This window comes from Citrus clementina, unplaced genomic scaffold (genome assembly GCF_000493195.1).
Source record: "Citrus clementina cultivar Clemenules unplaced genomic scaffold, Citrus_clementina_v1.0 scaffold_3, whole genome shotgun sequence".
NCBI classification, from domain to species: Eukaryota; Viridiplantae; Streptophyta; class Magnoliopsida; order Sapindales; family Rutaceae; genus Citrus; species Citrus x clementina.
This window is the reverse complement of record NW_006262339.1, coordinates 7,127,592-7,151,444: the sequence shown is the minus strand read 5'-3', so window position 1 is coordinate 7,151,444 and position 23,853 is coordinate 7,127,592. Positions and strand designations below refer to the sequence as shown.

At 33.9% G+C, this 23,853-nt stretch overlaps 3 protein-coding genes across 6 annotated transcripts; 1 reads left to right on the top strand and 2 right to left on the bottom strand.

Moving 5' to 3' along the window:
• Positions 1-506: 506 nt before the first annotated feature.
• On the bottom strand, positions 507-4,216 carry LOC18046484 (general transcription factor IIE subunit 2). Of its 2 annotated transcripts, none has more exons than XM_024188745.1 (5): positions 3,952-4,216; positions 3,123-3,383; positions 2,290-2,421; positions 2,039-2,155; positions 507-1,328 (listed from the first exon to the last, which is right to left on the bottom strand). In XM_024188745.1, exons 2-5 carry the CDS (start codon positions 3,381-3,383, stop codon positions 987-989), a joined length of 852 nt encoding a protein of 283 aa, XP_024044513.1. In that variant the 5' UTR covers positions 3,952-4,216; the 3' UTR covers positions 507-986. The 2 variants fall into 2 exon arrangements, with proteins under 2 accessions (XP_024044513.1, XP_006440585.1); XM_006440522.2 differs by having other exon boundaries at positions 4,007-4,216.
• Positions 4,217-6,638: 2,422 nt separating this feature from the next.
• Positions 6,639-14,893, top strand: LOC18046483. Of its 2 annotated transcripts, XM_006440518.2 has the most exons (11): positions 6,790-6,882; positions 7,254-7,335; positions 8,217-8,360; positions 8,450-8,518; positions 8,751-8,819; positions 8,903-9,004; positions 9,429-9,608; positions 9,821-9,916; positions 10,020-10,166; positions 12,159-12,222; positions 12,306-14,893. In XM_006440518.2, exons 3-11 carry the CDS (start codon positions 8,223-8,225, stop codon positions 14,636-14,638), a joined length of 3,198 nt encoding a protein of 1,065 aa, XP_006440581.1. In that variant the 5' UTR covers positions 6,790-6,882; positions 7,254-7,335; positions 8,217-8,222; the 3' UTR covers positions 14,639-14,893. The 2 variants fall into 2 exon arrangements, with proteins under 2 accessions (XP_006440582.1, XP_006440581.1); XM_006440519.2 differs by lacking the exon at positions 7,254-7,335 and having other exon boundaries at positions 6,639-6,882.
• Positions 14,894-14,988: 95 nt separating this feature from the next.
• On the bottom strand, positions 14,989-16,641 carry LOC18046482 (C2 domain-containing protein At1g63220). Of its 2 annotated transcripts, none has more exons than XM_024187837.1 (5): positions 16,501-16,641; positions 16,130-16,195; positions 15,892-16,018; positions 15,608-15,722; positions 14,989-15,401 (listed from the first exon to the last, which is right to left on the bottom strand). In XM_024187837.1, the coding sequence occupies exons 1-5, from the start codon at positions 16,568-16,570 to the stop codon at positions 15,291-15,293; spliced, it is 489 nt and encodes a 162-aa protein (XP_024043605.1). In that variant the 5' UTR covers positions 16,571-16,641; the 3' UTR covers positions 14,989-15,290. The 2 variants fall into 2 exon arrangements, with proteins under 2 accessions (XP_024043605.1, XP_006440580.1); XM_006440517.2 differs by having other exon boundaries at positions 16,504-16,641.
• Between the last annotated feature and the right edge of the window lie 7,212 nt (positions 16,642-23,853).

Here is a 23,853-nt window from a genome sequence, read left to right as displayed (position 1 = left end):
GCTGGGGTAGAGGGCTGAGCTGTATCGGTTTCTTTTCGCCTTCAGCTGCTTCTGGTAGTGAGAAAGCGTTGGGTGTTGTTAGAAAAACGTGTGGTTAGGAAATAACGAACATTTAAATAGTCGGTTTGGATTGGCGCCTTATTTATTATCCACTGTCATTATGCATAGCCAATCCGAGTCGCCCTTTTAGCATTTTGTGGTTCTATATATATATATATATATATTATTTTGTTATTCTTATAATGAAAAACTGAAAGCATTAAAAAGAATTAGAATAAATGACGTAATAATGGAAGTAATTATGCCTTGTTAATTTATAGAGAAAAGCACATTTACCCACTTTACATAATGAAGAAACAAAAAAGAAGCTCCCTGTTTTCATCACACAATTTACCTATGAGCAACTGAAAAGGCAGGGAATATGGATTTGCCAAAATACCTGTACGATTATGTTTCTACTTCCAGAACTAAAACTGAACAAGACCGTAAGATAGAAAATCTAAGGAAAAAGAAAAAAAGGGGAAAGATGACATTGCTCCCCGGCACAAGGTTCTGGTTTATCACATTTGAACTTTGCTACAGTTTAGACAAAAAGAGCTTCACATTGAGCAAATAATAGAATTCACCAAAATACAATTTTTTTTTCCTCACTTTTTTTGGTGGTTTCTCAACAGAACAATCTACAAAAGAGATTGGGCACCTTTATATCAAATACAGACGAAAATAAGGTGAGTATGTTTAACAAGTATAACAATTAGATTGGGAAGCAGCCTCTACTAGGCAGGTGAAATTTCATTCACCCATAAGTTTTAAATGTCAACGGTCCATAAAAGCTCCAGCATGGCTCGTCACTGGTCCAGACCAGTAAAACAAAACCTATCTACAATACCCAGGCAAAACCATTTGATACCTCATCAAAGTAACATGTCTCAGCCAAATGTAACTCTCTGCATGGCAGTACAGCAAGCCCTTGATACTTCCAAGATTTAAGAGCCATTAAGCTTTTGGAAAAGCTCCGGAAGATGTGCATTGGTCAGCTTAGTCCTCTTGCTGATCTCATGCTTCTTCTTCTTTGGCTTGTTCTTAGAGGAAATACCCTGAATCTGTGCCGCAGCCCTCCTCTTTTGAGTATTGGTAGCAGGCTTCATGCCGTTCTTCTGAAGATCCTTCTCAATGTCCAGCATGTCAGAAGGTAATGCAATGTCTCGGAAAAGAAGTTTAAGGTCATCATCCGCCTTAATAGGTACCCTGGGGTCATTAGGGTAGGCAATGTCTTCCTGTGAATCGAAGTTTGACAACAACCAAATCTGACCCGCAGCTTTTAAAGCCTATAATAAAGAATGATCTTGTAACAAACAGTTGCATATATGAACAACATAAACCAAGAACCAGGATTTAGGCTACCATTCCAGTATTACCATACAAAATAAGGGACCCGTTGCTTTATTGAAGGAAGGAATAAGCTAAAAGACAAGAATATATTAATCCACACATATTATATATTAATAGCACAATGGCAGGTAGCTGCTCTCTCTGTAAGGAAATCCAAGATTTTAAAATTGCTGACATCAAACAAAAATGAATCCAAAAAACTTCACTTTTGACATCTTTATGGCTCATGAAGATAAACTTTTACGCATTTTAACAATTACAAAACTATCAAATTTATCCAACAAGATGTATGGCTCACCAAAGCTAACCTTAATGCATTTAGTCAAAAACGAAAATTATGCATTTTATCAAACCAAAATTTCTTCTTTCATAATGACACACACACTTTAGCACCCACAATCTGTCAAGATGAGCTCACAATTCAAGCCTATTCACCTCGTAACCAGAAAAGGCTCATTACTGGAACTTCTAGAGATATCAACCACCACTGGACTTTGGTGGCAAAATACACTCAGGTTCACAAACTTGACGCAATTAAAGGTTCATCAATGTTCTCACCAGAAGAAATAATTCTTCTTAGAGGTTTCTATGCACATACTTAAGTGTTCATAAATGTTTACAATTTGAATTCTCCAATGTGGCATACCTGTAAGTCCTCCATCACAGTTGGATATGAATCTTTCAGGTCAATCACAGCAATTCCTTCTGGAAACTTACGCACTAAGACTAGTAGTTGACTCTTGTCCTTCAAATCATGCTTCGACTGCAATAAAACATTATATTAGATATTTTAGGGGAGAGAAAGAAAGCCAATAATTAGCCATTAATAACCATTTGACTAATGATTCTAAGATTCCTAAACCACAAAGTTCGGATGTAAACAGATTTGAATATTACCTTGTAAGAAAAACGCTTCCCATCATAGTGCACTTTTGGGTTATTTCTCAAGCTGTCAAAAACAGCTTTATTAGCATTCACATCAACGTAACAATCTCTATTTATTTCTTCCGGTGTAAAGGCTTGCCTTGTCTGCAAAAACACACACAATAACTCATAAGGTTGTTATTAATGACTGTTGCTTCTTTACTGCCATGATAAAGTCTGCACATTTTCCTTGAAAACAAAAATCCCATAAGAACAGGATGAAAAGACGAAATACTAAGAAAATAGAGGAGGGTGCATTGAATACCGTACTCAACCACAGTTTCAGCGGACTTTTGAACCTAAATTAAGTAATTGAAGATATAAAGCAATGCTCTATATCATCAAGAAGCAGAATTTCTCAAGTGAAAGATCAATAATCTGCAATCTTGATAAACGAGTGTTGCTATAGTCATACAACATCAGCCATCACCCTAAATTATTTTATGATTCCAAATGTCTATTGATTGCTTATGCTGCTCTTTAAAGGCCCAATCACATCAAATAAAGACATGCATCATCCAAATTTGCCTCAAATTCACCTGACAAAAGATATATGAATTGTATCAGCCCCTTCCTCCTCCTCTAGCCATGTGACCGTACTAAAATGTTTTCCCTCTAAATAGTGTTAAAATCTCCAGCAACAAATTGAAGCAAACATAATTAAGTATCAGACTGTGTAGACCAGCCAATTATTCAAATCATAATATATGAATTTTCAGTTTTATGCTATTGGAAACATTGCAAACATGCTATAAGTTTAAGTATTAATATCATGAAGAAACTACAAACAAAGATTAAGTTAAAACCTCCAGCAGCCGGTCTATGACACGCTTGATCTGAGCACCCACAGGAGATTTACGGATGCTATTGATATGCTGAAGTCTCTCGGTATCATTTGAAAATTTAACAGGAGGAGAAGATCTTGCAGCAGTTGATGCTGCAGCAGGTGTAGGCCTTGAAGTTGTTGTGGCCCTTGAAGCTCCTGATTTGGCTGCAATGTTGCTGAGGGTTTCCTGGCACTTCTCTTGCTGCTTCTTGAATCTATCCAACTTTTCTTGCAACGCCATCTGCACATAAATATGTTTAGTGACAACAGAATGACTTCAAAAGGTGAATCTACCATTCTATCCACCAATAAATACAGAAGAAAGTTCTGAACACTTGATCAAAATCTCAATCAGTCAACAGGAAGCAAAATACGGCACGCTGCCAATCAAACTCACCAATCATGCCAAAGTGGATAAACTTAACAATCAAAACCAACAAGATAGAAGATAACGCACATACAAGGTATAACAAAACGCAATGGTGGGTAAAGAAACACTACGAGTTCCGCCAAAGGGACAAACAAAAAATTGCCCATCATCATATTGTTCAAGTCACTAATGCACAATCACCACGAGGAATTCGTCGAACATATATACTGCTAAAAGAGACAAAAAAGATTTTTAGTAAAAACCCTAATTAAACTAATGCTCGCAACCAAGGGCAATACAGAAAACTAATCGAAAATTGCTCAAGAAGATTCATACATACAACCAATACACGTCCAGAAATGAAGCTTAATTGATCCTCAAAATCTAGCAGAAAGCAATTTTCCGGATTCAATTGATTTGATAAACAAACCGCCCGTACTTGAAAAAAAAAAAAACAATGAAATCTTGATGAATGTTTTGGCTGGCGGGGGCACCTGTAATTGTAATTCCTGCCGCCGCAGGTGGTGACTGCTGACGATGAGAAAGGAGGAAGATAAAGGAAGCAGTTACTTCACAATTTCTTTCTTTTAACAGAGATAACCAAACGAGTTTATTTGTCTGACATGATGAAAATATAATTAAGATGACAACGCATTCACTTGTTAATAAGGGGAAAATGTCTGATACACCCACCGTTTGAGGAAAAGAATAAAATAATTTACTGATGCTTCTATAAAAGATATTTAGACTTAGGGATGATAAAGTCCGGGTCAGTCTAAATTTATTTGGGCCCAATTCAGGCTCGCGGGCTTAGGCCCGACCCTCACCCATGAGAGCTTGGATAATGGCCTAAGAAAAAAAAGTCCGGATAAAGTCTAAGTCCATTATTTTAAAAAAAAAATAATTTTATAAATTAAAATAATATAATTAAAATTAAAAAGTAATTTTAAAAAAAACTTAAATTCTTAACTTATAAATCAATTATGATTCAAAAAAATTAAAATTATGATGCTAAATTCTTTTTTTTTGTTAATTAATTAAGAGAGTGGTTGAATTAGAAAATTCAGTATTAAAGAAAATTAAAATTATGAGTTTTTATTTGTTTTATTTATTATTTTAATTTAAAATATTCATTATTTTAATTTATTTATGATTATAATAACTTATTGATCATTAATTTATTTCAAATTTACAATAAATTAACAAATTTAAAATAAATAAATAAAGCTCAAGCCCGGCCCGACCCAAGCCCGGCCCGAGCCCGGCCCGAGCCCGGCCCGACCCAAGCCCGTACATTTAGATAACAAAGGACATGGACATGGGCTTGAAAAATAGTTGCTGGTTATCCAATATTATGAACATACCCTAATAAGAATTTTGGTTTAGAGATTCAATTTAATTTATTATTTATCCTAATTTACTCATTGATTGTTAATTAAATTATAAGAATATCCTTATTTATAATGGTTAAAATCACTAACTTTTATTTCCAACGCTGTTTAATATTTCGTTTGGCCTAATTTTATTCTAAAATCAAATAAATTTAGTTCATTATTCAATGATAAACCATAATCTTTATAATATTAAGGAGTGTTTCGTCCCTTTTTCATAAACGTTGGCTCGTATTAGTCATTTTTCCTTTAATAAATAATTAAGGAACGATAATATGGAATGCTAAATAATAGGGACAGCTACATGGAAGTACAAAAATGCCCTCTGATGTTGTAAGTAAATTTCCTTTGAGGATTAACGAATTAACGCTGACGAATTTTTGGTTTATTTATATTTTTCGTGTAAATTTGAAAAAAAAATGATAGTTGATTCTCTCCCATTACTCTGATTTAAAAAAGAAGTGTTAATTATGGGTGGGCTATTTGCACTCTAAAAAATACTTAGAACACTCATCTACTTTGGACACTCATTCATTATATTTAAAACAATTAACTTTTATTCTGTACACTCTTAAAATTCCAAGCATACCCTTAAAGCTTCCTCTTTGTTTCTTTTTCATACATTCATATCATCAAAACACCCAAGTCAAGAATTTCTTATATGCTTTCAGTATTAGTTTATCTACGATTTCATAAAAGCTCAACCCATTATACAATAATTTTGTTTGTACTGCAAATTATTTATATTATTATTTTCAGATCTTGAACAACAAATAAGCCATTTTTTTCTTTTCAGATTCAAAAGATTAAGCAATTCATGCCAGGCCTTTAGCAAACAATAACCAATAACCGGGTTTAATAATTGATTTAATATAAATATGCCAATCTAATAAGTAATTAAGTGGCAAAATTTTATTGAGTTTGAGAGAAAATTTGATTAGTATAATTTATACCACATCATAAAAGTGGAGAACTTGCGAGTCATGATTTTCTTGACAAGAGTGGTGAATGATTTGATTGAGTTTTAAGGATTAACACTAGTTAAAAATTAATAAATTTATGCGATGGAATGCGTTTGTTGCGAATAAAAAATAGGATTTAAAATATTATAGTTACATTACATATTGTATGGGTGCACATGTGCATTATATGTTTGTCTCGATTAATTTTTTATTTATTTATACTAAATTGTCTTTATTAGTAAATACCATTATGGGTATATTTATAATATAAAATTTGTATAAAATTATGAGTGTCCAAAGTATTTTTTAGAGTGCATATAGTCCCATACTTTATTAAAACTATTATGTGTCATTTTTTTATTAGATAAGAAATAATTTTTTATTAGTTGTGAATTGTCACTCATTTAATCAAGTAGAACTCTATTTCTTTTCGTTCTATTTATCTAATAATAATAGTTTTCATATGCTTTCAATTTTTTTTTCCAAAGTTAAGATAATATAAATTGCTATGTTATCACTGTTATTCCATCAACTTCATAGATAATTTTTTTTAAATTAACTATATTAAAATCTAACAAATCTAGCACATCAAAATGAGTTTTTATATATTTTCCAACCAAAAAAATGAATTGATATGAAAAGACAAAATGGGACAGAACACGTGGCTGTAATTTAGCGTCCGTACACTTTTTTGTCCTTGTTCTTGTTTTGTTTTTGTTTTTTTTTTAATAAATATTAGCACACACGTGACACGGCTGAGGTGGTGTGGCTGAGTGTTCTTTTCTTTGGATCACCGTTTCGTTCTAGCAAACGGACCAAACTCCGTTCAGCTCAAACCCTACATAGAGAGAGAAAGTGGAGACTTAAGACTTTGACCGCCGGCGATCACGGCCGATTCCGGCAATCTAGCTGCTGAAGCTTTGGATCCTTGCGAAAATGGCGGTGAAAAGCGAGGAACGGCTTCCTACTGACTGGACTGCGAAATTCAAAGTGGAAAAGAACGGTCGAAAAACTAAGGTAAAATTCAGCTTTTTATTGAAGCTATTAGTTCTCATAATTTCTCTATTATTTGGTTTATTTAATGAAAGGATGCGTGGTAGTTGTATGGACATTACTATATGAAATTTTAGTGTTTCGTTGGTTGCATGTGGAAATTGGAAAAATTTTCTCTTTTTATGTAAGTTGATCACTCGTTTAGTTGATGTGTAAAAGTTTATACCGATATAAAGGTATACTAATTTGACTAAGTTTTAAGATTAAGTTACAAATATCCCATTAGTGGAAAGTGACAATGCTTTTGAATTTGGCAATTATGTTGCAAATCTCTTTTGAACATTCAGTAGTTTTTTATCATTTAAATGATGATGAGCATTTTTGTTTGTTACAAGAATTGTGGAAGTGATGGAGTGAAGAAATGATGTTTTGCCGCAGTTCAAGGATTCATGTCTGGTGAAAGCTGTCAGAGAAGCTGTGTGTTTTATTTTTCTTTTAACTCCATGTGCCAGTATCTTTGGATAGTGGTTTATTTGTGTGTCGAAAATCATCTTTTGTTTACTTTGGGGAATCGAAAATCATCTTTCCCTTTTATGTGAACGAAAATGATGCGTGCTTGCAACTGTCTATAAACTGGAAGCTTTGCGAGCTGGATTAAGTGGTCCTGGTGTTGATGAATGGCAGAAAGTTGAATAAATAATATCGCAATGTTTTTTGTTTTTGTATATTGAGATGGATTGATCGTCGCAAATTGTAGACAAATTAGTAGTCTTAAATTATTTAGCGCGAAGGTGACATTATCTATGCGTATTATATGCTACATAATAAGTGATCTGTAATTTTCACATAGTGAAATTTGAAAAATACATTGGTTATTGTAGCTATCTAAATCAGTGACAGTTCTTATGGAAGTCTTAAAGCACTTGCAATAGTCATAGAACCTTTCTTGGACATCTTGTGTGGTTATCCGCCTGATTGATTTATGAGTTTTGCTTCCATTTTGGGTTAAGAGTTTGTTTCCTAGTACGGATACAAAGTTTGTGAATGCTAATGCATGTAATTGCCAGGCAACAGGAGTTTGGCTAGGTGCAAGCAGTATTTTATATGCCTTGATATTGTGACATCAATTGCTCTTTTACCTAATAGAAGATAATGAAAACTTAAGGTTAATTAACATATTAGTTTTTCCATTGTTGCTCTATGTAAGGAAGAAACATCATCTTATCTGTTTTCTTAAGTTTATTGTCGTCTTGATAAGTTGTACTCTTCTTTTGGGTTGCTGAGAGGATGTCCATTATGTAAATTATCATGCAATTAAAAAGCAGCCACCATGCTTATTATTTCTCTGGCTTTTGTAGTACTACATGAATGTTAGAACGGGTCAAAAATTCTTCTCCAAAGAGGATCTTCTTCGATATGTTAAGATGAAAAGAACCCAACTGGATGAGCCTTCTCCAACTAGTAGCCACGGAAAGAGGCACTTGGAAAATAGTAGCTCGAAAGTGAGAGTTTAGAACCTCCTACCTAATCTTTCGTTATTTGTTTAATTTTTTTCTTTTGTTATTTAATTTTCCACTTTATGATTTTACAGCTTGTAGCAAAAGAGAACAAACAGGAAAATAGTCGTAGCAAAAGGCACTCAGAAAATAGGAGCATGAAAGTGAGAGTTCAGAACCTCCTTCTTAATCTTTTGTCATTTGTTTGATAATTTTTTTAAAAATTTAATTCTCCATAATTTACTTTGTATAGCTTATAGCAAAAGAAAATAACCATGAAAGTAGCTGTGGCAGTAGGCACTCAGAAAATAGTATTATGAAAGTGAGAGTCCATAGTAACCTCAGACTCCTTTTTCTCATTTATTTTGTGTTTTTTTGTTCATATATTGTGTACAGCCTGTAGCAGAAGAAAACAGCCATGACAATGGCCATGGCAAAAGGCACTCAGAAAATAGTAGCACGAAAGTAGAGCCCAGAACCTCATCCTTGTTCCTTTGCTCGTCTGTTTTGTTTTGTCTGTTTAATTGTCCTGAATTTAATTTGTACAGCCTGTAGTAGATGAAAATAACCGTCCTGATTGGTTGCCTGATGGCTGGGTTGTGGAGTTGAAAACCCGCAAGAGTGGTTCAGCTGTGGGACGACAATACAAGGTATTGCATGCATTTGCTTAAAATTCTGTTTGGATCATATGAAGAAAAAGATGTACTACCACGGAATTTTCTGTGTATCGCTCTTTCTCTTTTACATTTCTATTGGCCAGACTTGTTTCTTCATTTATCTTCTTGTTCATTCCAGTCATGAAGTCTCATTCTGGTGCTGGTTATTGATTAGCTGCAACTTTAGAATGCCAATTGGCATGTCACAGAACATTACTATGCACATGAGATCTGTATGTATTGCACATTTTTCTCTGTGGTAATCATGTGATTGTGAGATCTGACCCTACATATTTTAATTGTGTTAAATAATTTGATTGTATGTGACACTGTTGGTAGTTATGTGTTGGGCAATTTCTCAGTATATTTCATAGCTGGAAACTCCTTAAATTCTTATGTAACTGCATCTTTCTTGCAGGTTTACATTGAGCCAATTACTGGATGTAAATTCTTCTCAATGCCAGAGGTTCTTCGTCATCTGGAATCTGTGAAGAACAGAAATTCTGAGTGTGAAAGGAAGACAACACCCACTGAAACATCAAAGTATGAGGGTACACGAAAGGTTTCAACCAAAAGAGAGAGAGAAACAACAGAAAGAGTATGTATGGCTTTAAATAAGAGTTGCAGCTGTATCTCGAAACTAAATGCACAATATTGCCATGATTCTATAAAGCCAAAATGCCACCTGTTAGGATACTAAAGATACCTGTTTTCTGAAAGATTTAAGTCACAGGATCATTACATTCTCATTTTGTGAGCTTTTTTTTTTTTAATTTTTTGTTTGGTGCTGCTTATACATGTAAAATCTAGGTGGTGGTTGAGAAATCTACTGTGGTTGATTTGCCGCCCAGCTGGACTAAGGAAACCAAAATTAAAAAGACTGCACGTGGAATTAGAAAAGACCGGGTATGGAGCTCTTCTCTCACTTTGGCAGCATGTTCAACTAAATGATGTTTGTTTTTTACTGGTAAACTGCCGTGTATAAATTTTGATCAATACTTTGCTGCAGTATTTCACCGATCCAGTTAGTGGATATGTATTCTGTTCAAAAAAGGATGTATTCCGCTACCTAGAAACTGGAGAGATCAGTAAATATGCATTTAAACCAAGAAAAAGGGGTGCTGATGCTTCAGAGCTGGTTACTGAGGAAGCTTTGGTACGTGTGCACCCATCTTGATACCTTTGTATAATGCATTGTTGTCAGAATCTTTGGTTGTTAATATTCGATTTATTACAGGGTACAGATACATGTTGATTATAGCACTGTTGTTCTGTATCATTTTAATCACTCAAACTTCTTGGTTGGTCAAATTGGGTTTATTCAAGATAAAAAATATTAACATAGTTTTTGGTTTGGTTAAGTTTGCGTCATATGTATATATTCATGTTTTCTAATGACAATTACTATGAAATATGTTGGTATCCCCTCTTGTGAAAGGGTTAATTGGAAACTATCCACAAGAGGGATTGAGGTTATAGAAAACTGTGAAAACTCTCAAATTACAAATTTTTGTAGATTTATAACAATTATAGTTATGCATAAGGAGTCAGAATGTCTAAAAAATAATTTTTATATGTCAAGTGCTACTGTGTAGGCTTAGTTGGTGCAAATGTGCTTAGCACGTTAAAATTCAATCAAACATTGATAACAATAATGCATTAGAATATCACGCTGGTATGGCTCAATGCCTATGGATATTCTGATTCAGTAAGAGTTTCATAGCAATTCTCTTAGGGTAAAGCTTTTCTTGCTACTGGTGACAGTGCATGGCTTGACAGTTACATTTCATAAAGTTGAACACATGCAAAGTCTTTATCCACTAGTCTTTACATCGAAGTCCTGAATATTCATATGTCTATCAAACTTTTTACATTCCCTTGATTGTTAAATCTTCCCAGTTTTTTGTCTCCTTGGGGATAGAATAAGCCTATAGGACTTGGCTTAAAATGATGCCCAACCTTTCTTTACCACTATGATATTCAGGAAAAGCATGTTAGAATGTCTCACCAGTCGAGGCAAGAACCTTTCTTCATTAACTCTTTTTTTTTTTTTCGTTTTTGATTTTTTGGGGGGCCGTGGCGGCCGGGGGGGGGGGGGGGTGTGGACCGGGCACTTGGACGCAGTTTCTAATTCTCAACTGTTAATTTTTGAATACTGAATGGACTATTTAAATGTTAACATCAAAAATATCTTTACACAATTGATCTATTTAAATTACATATAAGCTTAAGAGACTTATCATCAAAATTTTAAAGAAAATCACATTTCTTATTCTCAAAGAAATTTATATTTTATTTATGTAAGATAATTTATATATATTATAGATAGATATATATAGATAGATAGATTAGATAGGTAGATGCACGGACACAGAGGATTTCGATCAGGTAGTGGTTATTCACAGAGGATTTCGATCACGTAGTGGTTATTTACCATTGGTGGAGCTGTGTTTTGGGGCCCACAGCTCCACCAGTGAGCACCCGCCACGTGTGCAGTAGGTGTGCATAGTCGTGCACTAGATTAGGTGTCTATATATACATATATTAATGTGTATGTGTGTGTGTATTAATGTATAATATTGTATTTGTTTTAAATAAATTTTATAGCTAATTATTATTTTTTAAATAGGAAATATATATTTTTATGTAACTCAATAAACTCTATTTATTTTGTCAAACTTTAACTTGAAAATATTATTTTGTCAAATTTTTATACTTTAAAATTATTTCTAGCATGTAAGTACTAGTTATCTAACGACAAGTTTAAAGGACTCAACTGTCAAATTGATAATCATACATTAAAAAATGAAAATAAACATCTTTTCGACATATGCATTAACATTAATTCTGACTTAATCCAAATTCTTACCTATTCAGTCTTCAACCGGAAAGAGAAATAAAGGGTTTCCTCAGTATGGTTCGTGTTCAAGTTTTAAATCTTCTCATATCCAACTCCCAAGTCTAGAACGTTGCTTCACACTGCAATTCTAGTTTTATGGATGTGGCTGTCTCTTTCAGCTGAAAGAAGTAGTAGTAGTTGTTTTTTTTAGCCCAAAGCATTTAATTTCCTATATATTGCTGTTGGGCAATTAACAAAAATTTTCTTGTATCTAACCAAATTTTTCTTGCTTTGCCTTCTGTCTATTAGCCATTTCCCTATGCTAAAAGGCTGAAATTGGATCACACTGCTACCAGGAGACAACTGTTTCCAGGTGAGATGTTAAAATGTAACTGTCTCAAAGCAATCAGAGAACAACTGCAGGAAAAGTGATGAGCTAAAACTTTGCTGATGCAGTTAAGGAGAGTTCTGATATATGCAGCCCTGAAGTTATGAAGGCTGAGGTCTTGAATAAAAGGCGGGGCAAGGAGGTATCTCGTCTTGCTGGAGCTCCCACAGCTGAGATTCCCCCAGAGCCAATGGCTAAAATGGTGATTGATAAGGGTGCTGAAACCAAGGTAATCTCTAATTTGAGCAGTTCAGCGCTGCCAAAATTAAGGCGTTCAAAGAGAAATCAAGGCAAAATGGTTTTTGCTGATAATGGGCCCGTATCAACTCCTGTTATTGATAGTCTTCAAGAACAAAGATTACTTGATAGTCACATTGAGTGCAGCAATGGAAAAACTCTGAATGATATGACCAAATCTGCAAAAAGGAAAAAGCTTAACTTCCCTCTTCGGTCTTCAAAACGTCTTGTTGGGCTTGAACCTGAGCTGGTGTCCAACTGCATGTCCATTGAACAAGCTCCCAAAAAGGTAACTACAGAATCATGTAAAAATATGGTCATTTCATCTGCAGTTTTGACTTCTACGGGCTTGGTGAATAAAGTATCTCATCTCAAGGCTGGCTCAGTACCAGAACTTGCAAATGTGTCGTCTGACGTAACCATTCTATCAAGTGGAGAGCCATTAAACAAGGTCAAATCTTCAAGGAGCCGGACCACTCCTGGAGAGCAATTGCAAAAGTTGAAATCTGCTGAAACCAGTGGTGACATGTCTGAACAACGTGTATCCTTATTCTTTGGGAATTCTTATTTAGATCCATGCCTGGGACCTGCATTCAAGGCTCTGATTGGTGAACTACCGGTGAATTCTAATCTTGCTAGTGGGCCTGTTTTAAATCCTGCAGCTGATATCCTGCAGGAGACGAGCATGCAGACGACCGATGGGGAAAAGAGAAGCAGCAGAAAAACTCATATAAACTCAATGCAATCAAAGAACAAGCAAGAGCTTAGTTTGCCTCGTCGGTCTTCGAAACGTCTTGCCGGGCTTGAACCTGAGATGATGGCCAATTGTGAGTCCCTTGAACGAGTACGAGCTCCTAAGAACATAATTACTGAATCTTGTAAAAGTAAAGGCATGACTGCATGTTTGACTTCGAGTAGTTTGGTGGATGAAGTTTCTCAGCAGCTCAAGGCTGGCCCAGTGCTGGGACTTCCAAATCGTGCATCTGTGGTACTGGGACTTACAAAATGTGTGTCATCAAGTAGAAAGCCCTTGAACAAAATTAAATCTTCTGGGAACCTGGCTATTATTGGGGGGCAATCTGCTGAAGCCAATGATGACAAGTCAGAACCACATTTGTCCTTAACCTTTGGGGGTACTAATTTAAATCCATGCAAGACTATGATGGGTGAAACTCTGGTGGATTCTTTACCTGATAGTGATCCTGTTTCAACTACAGCCGATATTCTGACAGAGAAGAAACTGCAGGAGACTAAGGTAGAAAAGAGCAACAATAAAAAAACACGGATAAACTTGAAGAAATCCAAGAACAAGCAGCAGCTTAACTTGTCTCGTCGGTCTTCAAAACGTCTTGCTGGGCTTGAACCTGAGCTGGTGTCCAACTCAATTTCTGGTGAACAAGCTTGGGGAAATGCAACTGTAGAGTCTTGCAAGAGTGAAGCCCCCACATGTGAAAAAACAGATCCACATGGGCTGCCAGATGGTGTATCTCAGCAGTCTGAGGCTGGACATGAAACAATGCTTGCACAGCACGATCTGCCAAACGGTGTATCTCAGCAGGTTGAGGCTGGACATGAAACAATGCTTGCACAACATGATCTGCCAAACGGTGTATCTCAGCAGGTTGAGGCTGGACATGAAACAATGCTTGCACAACATGATCTGCCAAACGGTGTATCTCAGCAGGTTGAGGCTGGACATGAAACAATGCTTGCACAAGCACAAACTGTTCCTGAAGAGCCATCTCAAAAGTTGGAAAATGAGAAGCCAGAAGAACAGCCTCAAAAGCTGGAAAGTGAGAGAATGGATATTGAAAATCCAGATTCACAGGTCCTCCTTCCATACGGGGATTCTTGGTCGGATCCATGCCTGGAATTCGCATTCAAGACTCTTACGGGTGCAATACCAGTAGATGAGAATTTGGCAATTCAGGATTACTTCCAGCATCAACTTGACCCTTCTGACACACAGAAGGACAATAGCTTGGCCATGCCAGAGTTTGGCCCTATCAAGTCTTTCCAAACTGATGTTCCACATCAGCTTGATACACCAGAAAAGCAACCTGCTTCTGCTCCCCAGCAGCAGTTGCCCGCAAACCCCTTGCCACACCCGGGAAATGCAAGCACACCAAGTTCAAGTAGCATTGATCTCAACAACCTAGCATAGTCGGGAAAAAGTAATTGCCATGAAAGGTGATGTCCTAATTAAGGTCACTAGCTTTATAACTTGAGCTAGTAAATAATTTACTCTTTGTAATGGACGTCTTTACATGGATTGGTAGAGATTTCTCTCATTGCCGTCTGCAACTAATTTTTAAAGTTGCAATCTGTAATTGGTAAGGTAGTCAAAACTTTAATCCTTTTGTATGGATTGTTCAGAAGATGCAGAGGGCAGAAACCTGAACTTCCAGTGTGGGCATCCTATTGTTTCCTCGCCATCGTTTTCGTCAATTGCTGGTGCAGTACTGCTGTGCAGTGTGTGATGCACATTATTTTTCTTGTCCTAATTGAAGGGTTACGTACAATGAAGTTGGTATTTCAATCGATCTAAACTAGCAACCGTTAGCTCGCCATCCAGTATGGATTTGTTAACGAAAATTAGATATACAAGGATCTAAATTTATACTAAAAATGTTTAGCAATCGGGGCCACGTTAACATGCCAGTTGAATATATTACATTCAAGCAATAATAAAATCTTTGTTATTGAAACATTTCGTTATAATCCCATCGACTGTAATGCCTCAGCGAAATTGCCCGGTTATTTTCGTTCCAGAACCAAACACCGAGTCTTGTACAATTGATCACTAGAACTTGGTTTCAGTATGAAGACTCTTTCCATCCTCCATAGCTTTCTCCACCATAACCACGATCACCCCCTGAATGGCTTTCCCCGGCAGCACGACCATGACTGTGGTGTCCGTGGCCTCCCTACAGCGAACCAGCGAAAGCTTTAATCAGTTGGAATGATATTTTAAGACCTTTTCGTAAATGTTGTATTTTGGCTTCACTTTCAAAAAATTTTATTATTTGGTTAGCAGACTCTTTCAGGAACCGTTAAACCCAAAATCTTATAGCCGTTGGTAAAACTCCAATTTTGGAATTGAAGTGACAAAGGACGAACCGTATATTATTACCTCAGGCTTAAAAGTGAGGCCGACTCGAACCTCTCCCTGAAATTTTTTGTCCTTAACAACGTTGTAGGCTTGTTGTGGGACGTTTCCCGCCTCAAACACCGAATGCAGCGGAATGCTGATAGGAATAAAAAATACAACAAAATCAAACACACAGTCAACTTTACTGTAAATAATCGATACGGTTTGCTCTCATCGCCTTCGTTCTTTTCAGATTCACTTCAGCTTGCATCATGTGACGTAAATTAATTAAATTCTAATATATATATATGTGTTAATTCACTAACATTGCTTCTCCGACAAAATCATCTTGAGAAACTGTATCGCTGTCCATTATTTTCAATTTGAGGGCTGTAGTGCCCTCAGAGATTGTGAATACAAAATTCTCGTTCCAGTTTGGTGTCGTTCCTTGTCCTGCATCATCGATCCATAACAAAGTTCCACAAACCCTAATTAATACTACAATTTTAATAGACATTTTAACTAAAGGAAACCTGTTAAAGAAATTTTTAATGTCAAGATTACCTGATGCAACGCTGCTTCTCTTCTCTTGGGTACGACAAGAGAGGACGACATACGGATCCATGTTACCTGTTCCTCCATGGCATTTTATGATCATTTTCAAGGAGTTATGCATTCATTAGAATTAAAGAAATAAATAGCATTAATTAATCCCATAGAATTAAATCCTTAGACAACTTCTGGTTCATTTTGCATGGATCGTGTTTGCATGCGTGCCATTGTAATAATTTATTTCAAAATCCTTAATTAGACATTAATATATCATTTATAAACACGTACATTTGCTTTACATGTAAGTATACATTTTGTGATCCAAAACAAGTCATTCAGAAACCGAAAAGAAAATAAATTAAAAAGGAATGAAGAGAAGTTACTACTGAGAAAATCGGTATCTTGAAGCCCTTTGGCACAAACAAGAAGAACTTCAAGGGTTCCCTTTGGCATTTTTGGAGCAAATTATGAAGAGCGACGGCCGATCCTCAATAGAAAAACGAGACCCTTCTGCTGCTGCCGCCTTTAATAGTATGGCATCTGTTTAATTTTAATTTATATATAATCTTTCAATTTCTTATCAAGAAATTATAGCAAATTGCACCTATCACCTTTTATTATATTTTCCTAGTATAGTAAAAACAAGATTGTTATTTTTTTATCAGTGCAATTTACTATAATTTCTTAACAAAAAAATAAAATTAGAAAGACAAAAGAAACTGTGATGGTGGTGTGCCCGCTCCCCCGCTTTTGAAGGAGAGGAAAACTAGCAAGCACGAGCCTATTATTTGAATGATTCAAACCCGTTCATGCGAACTTCTTAGTTTTTTGTTATCTTTGAAACCCTGGCATTACGAATAATAGCATCAAAATTTAGAAATATTCTAAATTCATTTTGGGCATTGGGGTATAGACTTGTAATATTAATGCTGAAAAAAGAATGCATTATTTCTTCATGATTGTTTGGATGAGATGTCGACCATTAATGGTGGTGTTTCTGCCTGACAGTATAAATGTCTGTAGAGTATCTCCAAAAGAATCTATTATTTTTACTCTTTAATTATCTATTTGTTTCCCTATGTGGTAAAAAAGAGAGTGAAAAAAATATATTATTTTTCAAAAAACACTTCAAATAGAAATAAGCTAATGTTATTTTAATCAAATAAATATTTTTTCAAAGGAAAAATAAATGGTAATTAAAGTATTTCTCCCTCTCTCTCTAATAAAAAAGTAATAAAATTTAAATTAAAGAGAAATAATTATTTTTTATTTGAAGAATCTTAATTGGAGTGCCTTTTGGAGTCTTAAATGCTGATGTGACTCTTCAAATAAAAAATAAAATCTTATTTAAAGAGACTTTTAGAGATGTTCTTAGTCCACATGAGATAAATATAATCTCCTAATTTTGTTTGGAGACCATTAATGGTGTGTCGGTCTAACACTATAAATATCTACGGTGTTAACCAAAAATGAAAAATAAAATAAAATAAAATAAAAACTCTTTTGTTTTAGGATTTGCATTTACTTTTTAATTTCACGTGAGACTCCAGTTAAATTGGAATAATTCCCAAAACTTTGGGCCCCGATTAGAATAGCTTTTCGGAGTATTAAAAATAAATTTAAAAAATGAAAGTTGATTTTGGTATTTAATCAAATTTTTTTTTTTATGTTAACAACAATATCAACTGATCATAATTATTTAGAGTTTTCATTATTGTACTGAATTTGTGGTGCCAATTTTTTGAATTAATAAAATCTTTTGTAATGGTATGAAAAATATGGGGTTGATTCACTTCAGTGGAAAGAGACTTATCATCACAAACATCTGAAAAAGGAAATTACTATTTTGCTTATTAAGAATTTTTATTTTAAAAAATATGTTTCTATATTATCATACGTCTTGATAGCACAGTTGTGATCATTACAACAAAATTGTGTTTCTATTTTTGGAAAACTAAAAAGAAAATAATTAGTTTACATTTTCTACAATAACCCCCAAAAGATAATCGATGCCAGCGTAATATATATAAGAAAATTCTGGCAATGTTAGCAAGTTGGCAGTGTTAGCAAAATTACCTAATTGTACAATAGATTTTGAAAAGAAGAAAATGAATAATTTTTTAAAATCTGATTGTAAGAACTAGATTTATACTTAATGCAATTCTTTATATATCCTCAATTATATTGTAAAAATTTTAAATTATCTTTATTCAATTAGGAAATAAAATCATTAAATTTAAAGAAATGATTATTATTACCCATTATATTGAGTTAATAAAATAAAAAAAATAAATTTAATAAAATAAAAATATTTATTTTAGTTGTCCGTCATTATAGATACACAATAGAAAATATTATTTATACATCTTTATAAATATATAAATAAATTTTATTGAATATTATATTTATTTTAGTCATTAGCATTCTAATAGCAAAATTTACCAAGTACTTAAGGTTGTTTTTAAAATTCATAACTAACAACAAAAATAAACTGATAACACTTTTAAAAATAAATTTTACCATATGTTTAATTTATGAGTAATGATACAGCCACAAACTCTTGTACAAATTTATTTTGTACAAACTGATGTGGCATTAATTCATTGGTTGAATGAAAATATAAATTAATAAAAACAAATCATGTGGGCCAAGTGATATTTAATTCAACCAATCTTATCATGCCACATCAGTTTGTACAAAATAAGTTTGTACAATAGTTTGTGGCTGTATCATTACTCTTAATTTATTATCTTACAATTAATTATTTTTACGGTATAACTAATAATTATTATTTTAAAAACTACAATATTACTAAAGTCACCTATATTTATGCTCGTCTTCACTGGCAACGCGTGCTAATTGGGATGTCACTTGATTGGAGGATTTCTCCTACACATCATCAAAGACTGAAAGTAAAACTTACCTAAACCGACCAACCGACGAGAGACAATGGGTCTAACCTGATTACATTTTTTAGATTGACAAATTTGATTGTCACTTGGCCATCAATAGAAAAGAACGAAGAGGCTTAATATGTTCAAATGAAAAAGAAGAAATTCTACTTCTCTTTTTTTTTTTCTTGGTGCATGTGTCATGTTTCTATTAGCTTTCTGGAGCAATGATAAAAAGTCGACGATACAACTGAAAGAAACAATAGCCAAACCAAAAAAAAAAAGGGGTAAAAAATGAAAGAATGAAAAATCGCATCAAAATTTAGAAACCCTAGCATCACAAATAATCGCATCAAGCAAATTTAGAAGTACATTTTGGGCAGTGGGGTATATACTTGTAATATTAATGCTAGAAAAGAATGTATCATTTCTTCATCATTGTTTGAATAGATGTAGACCATTAATGGTGTGTCGTTCTAACACTATAAATGTCTGTAAATTTATTCTTAGTAGATATGGAATAATTCCCTAAATAGTTAAGAAAATGAAAAAGAAAATACTCATTTATTTTAGTCCCTGCATTTATTTTTTAGCTTCACGTGCAGTTTTTCACCCACAATGTCTCCTTAAATTGGGTACTCTTCAAAGCTTACTTATACTCACTTTTGCTGGGAACCTGTGGGAATTGGGATGTATTAGAGGATTTATCTAGACACACCATCAAAGACGAAGATAGCATTTACCTAAACAGACCAACAGACAAGAGACAACAGGTCTAACATGACTGTCATTTTCAGATTGATAAATTTGATTCTCATTTGGCCGTCAAAATGACCAATTATTGAAGTTCTTTTTTCTCTTATATGTTCAGATTTAAACATTAAAGAAAAAAAGAACAAAGAGGCTCGATATGTTCAAATAAAAAAGACTTCTGTATTTTTGCGACAAAGGTACCATGTTTCTACTAGCTAATGGAGCACTGATAAATAGTTGACGATACAGTTGAAAGAAAGAATAGGACAACCCCACCACCTCCACCCCCCCAAAAAAAGGACGAAAGAAAGAGTAGAAAAGGGAAAAAGAAAAATACAGATGGTTCAAGGATCAAGGGCAAAACACAACCTTATAGTCGATGCCACTAGGGCAAGTGAATAAGCTCAGTTGCATCATCGAAAGGGTAAGAGTAAGCATCTGAGCACAGATCGTCGAAAATTTTGGAGTAGGATGTAAGGCGACAACTACTCGCAGTAGAATCAATACTACAACAAAGCTGGCCATTTTTTAAAACTGAACATGGAAGGTTACACCCACGGGCGTACCTCAACTCAGTCGGGCACATTACTGGATCACTTTATTGCATCCGCTAGACCCTCCCTTAAGTTCAGTAGGAACATTGAATCCAATAACCACGGGGATATCATAAAAGTCCATGTTGATTGATCCTTTAAATAAATTCACCAAACCACCATGCCGCCACCGCCTACACATCAGCCCATCCAAACAGCGGCCACATGCCCTAACCCGACAACTATTCCACACTCTAAACCGCCGCTACCATCCAATAAAAATCACCACCACGTAGCCACCACACTGTCACCACACCAACTGGCCCCATAAAACCGAACCGCCATCCCTCCCCATCAAGCCGATCTCGCCAATCCCACCCTTGATGGTGGCGCTGTGAACAAGAGGAAACATATAAAAACCCCCTCGAAATGGAGTTTAATTAAAAAAAATGGTAAATAGTGGGATTTACTCGAATAAACATTGTTATTTTTTATTTATGGAGGTGTTAAAATAATTTTATGTTATTTTAAATATTTTAATAATTTAACAATGAAAATAAATTTTAAGAGGTATTTGGAAAGGTGCCCCTATTCCCACTCGTTATAAATACTGTTCTAAAATTCAATACACACAACTAAGTCATCAAATATCTCTTAACAGCCCCCGATAATTAATTTTATTTTAGTTCCTATATTGTCCTTAAATAAAATTACTAAAATAGATATATCTCTTTTTTAATCTTTTGTCTCTATAAACTTCCAATCCCTCACTTAGTTGATCTTTAGCAATTGGTAGCGATAGTGCAATCACATTGGTAAAGGTTAACGGGTCAGCCATTATTCCAACCATTAAAAGAAGTGCCACATTGGTTGCTTGAAACTAAAACAGGCAAATTTGTGAAGGTCAACGGGTCAGCCATTATTCCAACTAGAGGTGGCTAACGGACCGGACAGCACGAGACATGACACGGGCAGGAGCCGAGCATATTTTGGTAGAGTACCCACCGTGCCGAGCTTAGATTTTAGGCACGTGGGCCTTAAAAGTACCGGCACGATTAGAGATGAGACAAAACACAGCACATGAAAAAGCACGCGAAAAAGCGCAATAAGCATGTTTCATTTTTTAATGAAAGTAAACTTAAAGTTTTATGGTTTTATAAATAACTTAAAATTGAATCTTTTAATATATTTTATTGGCTCAAGTTTTTTAAATTTATTTAATTCTTAGTTTCAAAAAATTATAATTGATTTATGTTTATAATTTATTAAATAAATAATTGATATCATGATTTTAATAAATAAAATTATAAATATCATGATTTTATACATATGTATTAATATTATTATAAACTATGATATATGACTTTACGTAATTCCAAGTTAACAATTAAGTTAACCCTTAAAAAAATTATTACTATTGTTCTTGTTAAGTACTAAAAAAGAATTCTAATACCATAGAGTCAAACTTAACAACTAATATTACATTCTCTTATTATTATTAATTTTTTATTATTGAATATGGACTTAAATTTTAAATTTTTTATTCAATTAAATTTAAATAAAGGCACATGGATAAAAAAAAAAGTACATAAACTTAAAAAAAATAAGACAACTTGGCATGCGCTCTTAAAAAAATAAAAAAAAGTTTAGTGGGTTATTTTTCCTAGGCATGACATGGCACGGCCCACGACATGGCACGTGTGGGCACGACATGAGTGGGCACGGCAAGTGTGCCGGACTGACATGGCACATGTGCCAAACTAGCATGGCACGACACGAGTGGGCACGGCAAGTGTGCCGGACTGACATGGCACATGTGCCAAACTAGCATGGCACGACACGAGTGGGCACGGCAAGTGTGCCGGACTGACATGGCACATGTGCCAAACTAGCATGGCACGACACGAAATGTATAGTGCACACGGCACGACACGACACGACACGAGCACGAGCACGCGTGGGCTTCCTTTGATTTGCCTGGGCCGGCACGGCACAGCCCTTTGACCATCTCTAATTCCAACCATTAAAAGAAGGGAAAAATATCCACCGTCCACCCGTTTTTTTCAACTTTTTTAAAAATACACAATTCTTTTTTTTTTTTTTTTGCTGAAATCCACCTAAAGTTACATTTTGTTTCACTTTTCCACTTCCGTTTGGAATCCGTTAAGAAAATTAACATAAATTTTAAAAAATGACCAGTTTACCCCCCAAAATGAAAATAACAATTTCACCCTAAAAATTACCAAAAATAATCAAATTAAATCTAAATATTTTCCCCATCGGTTAATAAAGAAAGTAAAATTATCATTAAATCTGATTCTTTTTAGCATTTTTTAAGGTGAAATTGTAATTTTCATTTTGGGGGTAAAATGATCATTTTTTTAAGTTTCCGTTAGTTTTCTTAACGGATTCCAAACGGAAGTGGAAAAGTGAAACAAAATGTAACTTTAGGTGGATTCCAGCAAAAAAAAAAAAAAGAATTGTGTATTTTTGAAAAAGTTGAAAAAAATGGGTGGACGGTGGATATTTCCCCTTAAAAGAAGTGCCACTTTGGTTGCTTGAAATTAAAATAGGCAAATCTTATACTAAGCTGACAATGTACATTTATTAATTAGTCTTGCCACTACCATGAATAATGCCGTCGCTCGACATGAGGAACTCCAAACTAATCAACTTTGAACCCTTTTTTGTTGATGGCGAACACCAAGCACTTAAAGAAATACTATGCTTGGATTAGATTCTAGTTAATGAACAGAGTTTTGGAGTTCAATCAGGTAGTGTTTATTTTTTGGATTGGAGTGAGAATCCTGAGGAGTGAGAATCCTAGGATTAAGAGTGTGGAGTATGAGTGGGAGTAGGTTATTTACTTACATTGAAATGGAAGCATGGAATGGAGATCAGAATTCAATTTATGTGTTTACTTTGTCTTGGATTTAGAGTAAATATTTTCAAATTATAATTTTATCCTTATTTAAAGAATTATAGTTTTTAATTACAAAGTTAATAAAAAATATATTTAATGAATAAACATTTATTTTATTATATTTGTAAATTTATAATAAATTATTAATATTCTTAATTATGAACATCACAATTTTTTTATTAATTTTAATTTTAATTATATAAATTAAAAATTATTGATAAGGGCAATATAAATGAAATATTTTTACTATTAACATAGTATGAAATTAATATTTTCTTAGAATAAACTATTTATTAGTATTAATTATTAATATTAAAAAAATATAATACTAATATTTTTAAATAAATATAATAATATTATATTTTCAAATAAAGATGGTATATAGTAATATTATTAATTCTCTATTAATATGATATTATTATTTTTAAGTAATTTAGACTTAGAATCAAACCAAATTATTATTTAGTTAAATATAATAATAATATTTAAATAAATATAATATTATTTAAATATTTATTAAATATAATTATAGTAAATTTAATAAAAAAAGGCTAAAAAAGAAGGGTACATATAAAATGAAACATTATTTTATTTTATTTAATATAATTATATTAAATTTATTATTATATAAAATAA